The 6000-nt window shown below is 42.9% G+C and overlaps 1 protein-coding gene across 6 annotated transcripts in view; it reads right to left on the bottom strand.

The window, feature by feature from the left end:
• The window catches only part of HDAC4 (histone deacetylase 4), a 190859-nt gene that overhangs the window by 34250 nt on the left and 150609 nt on the right, over positions 1-6000 (bottom strand). For all 6 annotated transcript variants that reach the window (XM_017835634.1, XM_017835633.1, XM_017835636.1 and 3 more), the window contains one exon: positions 1366-1499. In XM_017835634.1, the coding sequence (XP_017691123.1) occupies positions 1366-1499 (134 nt within the window). The remainder of the gene's footprint in view (positions 1-1365; positions 1500-6000) is intronic.

Raw genomic sequence — 6000 nt, 5'->3', positions numbered from 1 at the left:
GGGGTTAGGGAATGTAGGGAATGGCAATGCTGCCACCACGTGGAAGGCTGAGCTGACAGCTCGGGAATGTTCCTGCGCAGGGGCTGCCACAGCTGTTTATCCCGGGACATCCAGTCCCTCAGAGCTTGAACTGATGAACACACATGTAGAGCCCTATTTATCATCATTGGTATTTCTAACTAACAACTATGAATCCATCTTAATAACAATGCTAATACTAATACTAATAATAGCAGCATATAATTTAATAATAGCAGCATATAATTTAATAACAGTAACATTGACATATTTCTATATTTCATATAGAATATGTATTCTATATATTATATGATATATTACATTAATAACATACACTATACATCATATATTTTATATATAATATATAATATAGTAATATAATTAATTAAAAATAATTAAGACTATTAATATAATTCTATAATACATAGTGCAATGTATGATATAGCATATCATACAGTAATATAATTTAATAATAAAAGTAATATATTTATATATTATATTTAATATAAAATATATATCCTATACATTATATTAAATATTACATTTATACTATATACGGTACATAATAGATTTAAATATCACATATAATATAGTAATATAATTAATACTTATGAATAGTAATTAATAATAGCAATAATAGCAATACAATTCATATGCTATATATTATATAGCATATAATATATTAATATAATTACATAATGGCAATATAATAATAATAATAACATCTAATGTAATTTAATAATAAAAGCATATAATAATAATAACATTGATATATTTATATCATCAATTCTTCCGTGTGAGGGTGGTGAGGCACCAGAATGGATTTTTAATACATGATATATATTCTATATATTTTATTATATATTATATTTATAACATACACTACACATCATGTATTTTATATATCATATCTAATATAGTAATATAATATTAATTAATAATAACTAGACTATTAATATAATTATATAATACACTGTACAATGCATTATATAGCATATAATATGGTAATATAATTTAACAACAAATGTAAAATATTTATACATTATATATCTCATATATAGTATATATGCTATACATTATATTACATGTTATATTTATAATATACACTGTATATATTTTAAGTATTGCATATAATATAGTAATGTAATTAATATTAATGAACAGTAATTAATAATATCAACAATATAAATATAATTATACCAATGACTAGTAATTAGTAATATCAATATCAATATAATTAATAAGCTATATATTATATAGCATATAATATATTAATATAATTACATAATGACAATAACAAGAACAACAACCACCCCCCTTTGCTGTGTTTTCCCGTGTTTTTCCTACCTCACACTTGCCCCGCAGCCCCGTCTCCTGGAGCCTGGACCAGATGCTCTGGATCCTCCCCGCGTGCTCCGGGTGGCTGTTGGTGTTTCCACAGGTACACTGGTGCTTCAGCATCAAGGTGTCATACACGAGGCCTGGGACAGAGGGGCCAAAATTGCTCTCAGTAAAAAAAAAACAAAACACCCAAATCTGCCAGATTTATGGGGGGGGAAGAAGCACGGTTTGTACTTTCTATTCAATGCAACAGCTCTAGAGCAAAACTGGGTGTTGGGCTCCAAGCCACGGAGCTCCAAGAAGGGAAAATCCAAGGTGCTGCTTTGAGACAGCACCAAACCTGCAACCGTGCCTTCCTCTGGAAACCCTCAATGGCTGTGGCAAAGAAACCAGCACCAACACCTGAGGGTGTGACAGTGACAGCAGGAGGTGACACCCCAAAGCATCACTTCCGTGCCAGCGAAAGAACCGCATTTGAGGAGAGGAGGGACTCTCCTACTTGCTGCTAAAATGACTCCAGGGCTTGGGATTGAAAAGCAGAAGGAATAAGTCGTTGGCAGGACCGTGTTTCATAAAACAGTTCGTGCTGAAGTCGCTGCATCACCGTTATTTGACAACATGCTAATTAAGGCCATTAGCACCCACTTGGGCATCGTTATTCAGCACGAGATGAAGGATTTAGCAGTGTTGTTTCATCTCAGTGCGGGAGTAAGGCAGCTAAATCCCCTCTCCTTCCCAAGGATTTATGGCATGACAACTTTGATTCATGCTCCACAGTTGCCTGGGTCCGTTTTTGGAAGGAGAGTTGAGATTCCAAAGCCAATGTACTGCTGAAGGAAAACAGCAGGTCCTCCCCAGCCACGTCCCAGGGACAAATGACCTGTAATTTTTTTGCTCAAGCAAAAGACACACAGTCAAATGTTCAAATCTACCCTTCCCTTCAGCCAGAAGCTCCAGAAAGCAGAATAAAAGGGGTTGGTTTGGGTTTTTTTCCTCAAAAAATAAGGTTTCTTGCAAGAAATATCTGTCTGAAAGTACAGTATGAAGTTGATCCGAGGGCTGGAGCCCCTCTGCTCTGGAGCCAGGCTGGGAGAGCTGGGGGGGTTCCCCTGGAGAAGAGAAGGATCCAGGGAGAGCTGAGAGCCCCTTGCAGGGCCTAAAGGGGCTCCAGGAGAGCTGGAGAGGGACTGGGGACAAGGAACGGAGGGACAGGACAAGGGGGAATGGCTTCCCAGTGCCAGAGGACAGGGTTAGATGGGATATTGGGGAGGAACCTTCCCTGTGAGGGTAGTGAGGCACTGGAATGGATTTTTCCAGAGAAGCTGTGGCTGTCCTTCGATCCCTGGAAGTGTTTCAGGTCAGGTTGAAGCAACCTGGGCCAGTGGAAGGTGTCCCTGCCCATGCCAGGGAGTAAAAACCAGATGGGCTTTCAGGTCCCTTCCCACCCAAGGTTTTCTATGATTTCTGTGAAATCAAGTCTTGAGAATCCAAAGCCTCTAAAGGCAGGATGCAGGTGTTCCAGGATGTGCTTTGGCTGGTATCCCTCCTCCGAAATCCCAGATGAGCACACCTACACAGGCTTCCCCATTCCCAGTTCAAGTCTGGAGAAACGGCACAATTGGCAAGCGCAGGGAGTTAAAAGGGGTTTGTGAGGAACCCGACCCTGGGAACAGCCCCGGACACGCAGCCCGGAGCTGAGGGCCCTGCTCCTGCACGTTCCCAACGCTCCTGCGGATTGCCAGGCTTGGCTCCAGCTGCAATCCCACCTCCTGACTGAGTGTGGGCATGTTCTGCCACTGCAAAAATGCGGCTTCTCCCCCCCCCCAGCAAAGCCTGACACTCTCAGGTATCCAGCCTCAGGGCAGGGGCCTGGCAGCTCCTCGCTTTGCTGGAGGTGAGGGAGGGCAAAGGGAAAAAACAGCCCACAAAACCCAACCCACGTTCAGTTTCAGGGAAAGAACAGAGCCCTGGGGAGTTGGCTGGCTCTGGGTCAGCCAAAGGTCACTTAAGAAAGAAGGGCTTGCTGCAAAGATCTTTTGAGGTCTCCCATGTTTGATCCACAGCATCAAACATCACAGCCAGCTGCTGGGCCAAGGCAAGTCCTGAATTCACCTGAGGAGAAGCTTCCACCCCAGTCTGAGTTTATTTAAACCAGTGCAAGGTCTTAAACTAAAAGAGATTTTTAGATGGGATATTAGGAAGGAATTCTTCCCTGGGAGGGTGGGGAGGCCCTGGCACAGAGAAGCTGTGGCTGCCCCATCCCTGGAAGTGTTCAAGGCCAGGTTGGACGGGGCTTGGAGCACCCTGGGTTGGTGGAAGGTGTCCCTGCCCATGGCAGGGGGTGAGATGGGATGAGCTTTGAGGTCCCTCCCAGCCCAAACCATTCTGGGATTCTATCCCACCATAAACCTGGCCTTTACAGAACCTGGCTGATCAACAGTTTCTCCTTTCCCAAGGGTTCCAGGACAACAGCAGTGTCTCAGGGAAGCTCTTCCATGCTCTAATCACATGTCACTCATCATTCCTCTTTCCTAGAAACCAACCCACTGGAAAGACAGGAGCTGTTCCCAGTTCCTTCCTGTGGTTGGGGACACTCAGCTGAACACACACACACACACAGAGATACACACGAAGGGAATCTTGGCAATTTAAGCTTAAAACTCCATTGGCCGTTACAAGTTAAATTAAGTGGTGCTGGAAGCAAGGCTCTGTTCAGACACAAGAACAATCATTTTTAAAGGTCAGCACTAAAGCAAAACCAACTGGCTTTTCTTGGCAGAACAAACATATGATTTGAGGTTCAGATAATTATATTGCTCTGCACAGGAGAGAATAAATGCCTCCATTAGAAAGGAAAAACCCTTTAATGCAGAACATCAGAATAATTTGTGGACCCATTTTTACAGGAGATCAGAGACTGGATAATTGGAGCTATGCAAATTAATGGCCCAACCTGAGGATCCTTATTCAAGTGTGTAGAACAGGGCAGGCACAGGGATTCATTAAAGTCACGGGGCTGCTTGATCTGGAGAGGGCAAGTTCAAGGACTGGCTTTCTGGGAGGAAGGAAAATTAAATGTCATGCTCTGGGACATCAAACTGATTGCTCAGAGGAGTCAGGAAGGGCACAGCTTTCACTTTGATGTGGAGTAATGGACATCATGTTTGAGAGCTGCATTACGGGTTCTTTCCCCTGTACCTTTGAAGTCTCAGGTGTTGTCACTGAGAGAGACAGGAAAATAAAATATCCCAACCCCCCCGAATTTCCAGCTGTCTGGAGTGACTCTGTTCAGACAAAACCTCAGGTTACTGTATTATTTCTATCTAATATCCCAAACATGAAGGGGATGAACAATTCCTTTGCCTGTTGGACAGTAATTGATCTTTTAAGAGCCACAGTGGTGTGCAGAGTGATCCTGGTTGGCTTACTTAGGGCCATTAATGAGGTTTGGTTCTTCCAGCCCTCTCCCCACATGATCACACCAATGCCAGCCCTCATTCCTCTGCAATCCAAAGCACATAAGCCCGTTAGGATCAGTCTCCAAAGCAGCCACTTATCAACCAGATGGATTTTCCTAGGGAAAAAGCAGCCTGATGAGCTTGAGCGCTTTGAAAAATACCCAAGACTTTAATTTCCTGCCTTTCAAAGAGTGGCTCAATCCCAGTGATTAAGCTTTAGCAGCCACCTCCAAACCCATGATCTCCGACACACCGTGCACAACTCCAGGAAAACATGAGGCACTTTCACTCACACACGTGCTCAGCAGCTGAGATTCCTTTCCTTCTCCTTCCTTCCACACCCCTAGAGTTGGGCTCTTTCTTCCTGCCTCTGTTACAGAATCACAGAATCAGCTAGGTTGGAGACCTCATCGAGTCCAGCCTTAAGCAGTGATGGGTAATTAAACCAGTCCTTCACCTTTTATGAGGGACCAAAGTTATAGGACTGGTACAGAGGTCTCACCTTTATGCTTTGCACCTTTATTAGTGCCAGGGAATGCCCAACACTTCCCCCTTGGACAGTGATTTATTGTGTTTTCCCTCCTCCGTAAATGCAGAGATGGAAAGCATTGGAAAAATTAAGCCCTTGGAGTTTTAACCTGGATAAATGCCATGAAAAGGGTATTTTACAGGTGAACCACACTAAGCATCCTTCATATCATCACACTGTGCAGTGCTAAATAAAATCAATGTGATATTCCAGCTTTTTTTAATTGTTTTAAACCCTGCCTCCAAGGAAAAGAAATCCTAACACTGGAGCAGCACCTTTTCCAAGCAGCCCCATCCTCAGATTTCCATTCTTCCTGTTCCCTGTGATTTGAAATGAAATTTAGAGGCTCAAATCTGAGCCAAATGCACAGCCTGGGGTAGGAAATGTTGTTGTATGTTCAGAGTCTTGTAGGTGACTGACAAGGCAACTTCACTACGAGGGGAGGAGGAGGGAAGGGGTGAATAATCTCTTCAAGCAGGGCCAGGTTTCCTCATTTTTAAAGCTCCAAGGTTTGGGGTTAAGCATGTTAGAAGCTCAAGTTTTATGTGCTCTGACCCCGAGCCAGGGGACTACTCGTTGCATCCCTGGCAGAAGCCAAAATCTCTTCATCTGGCCAGAACTGGAAATGCAGTTTTGCTGCAATTCAAAGGTTCA

This window comes from Lepidothrix coronata, unplaced genomic scaffold (genome assembly GCF_001604755.1).
Source record: "Lepidothrix coronata isolate B3197 unplaced genomic scaffold, Lepidothrix_coronata-1.0 Scaffold261, whole genome shotgun sequence".
NCBI classification, from domain to species: domain Eukaryota; kingdom Metazoa; phylum Chordata; class Aves; order Passeriformes; family Pipridae; genus Lepidothrix; species Lepidothrix coronata.
Note: the sequence above shows the minus strand (reverse complement) of the source record. Positions and strands in the feature narration are given on the sequence as shown.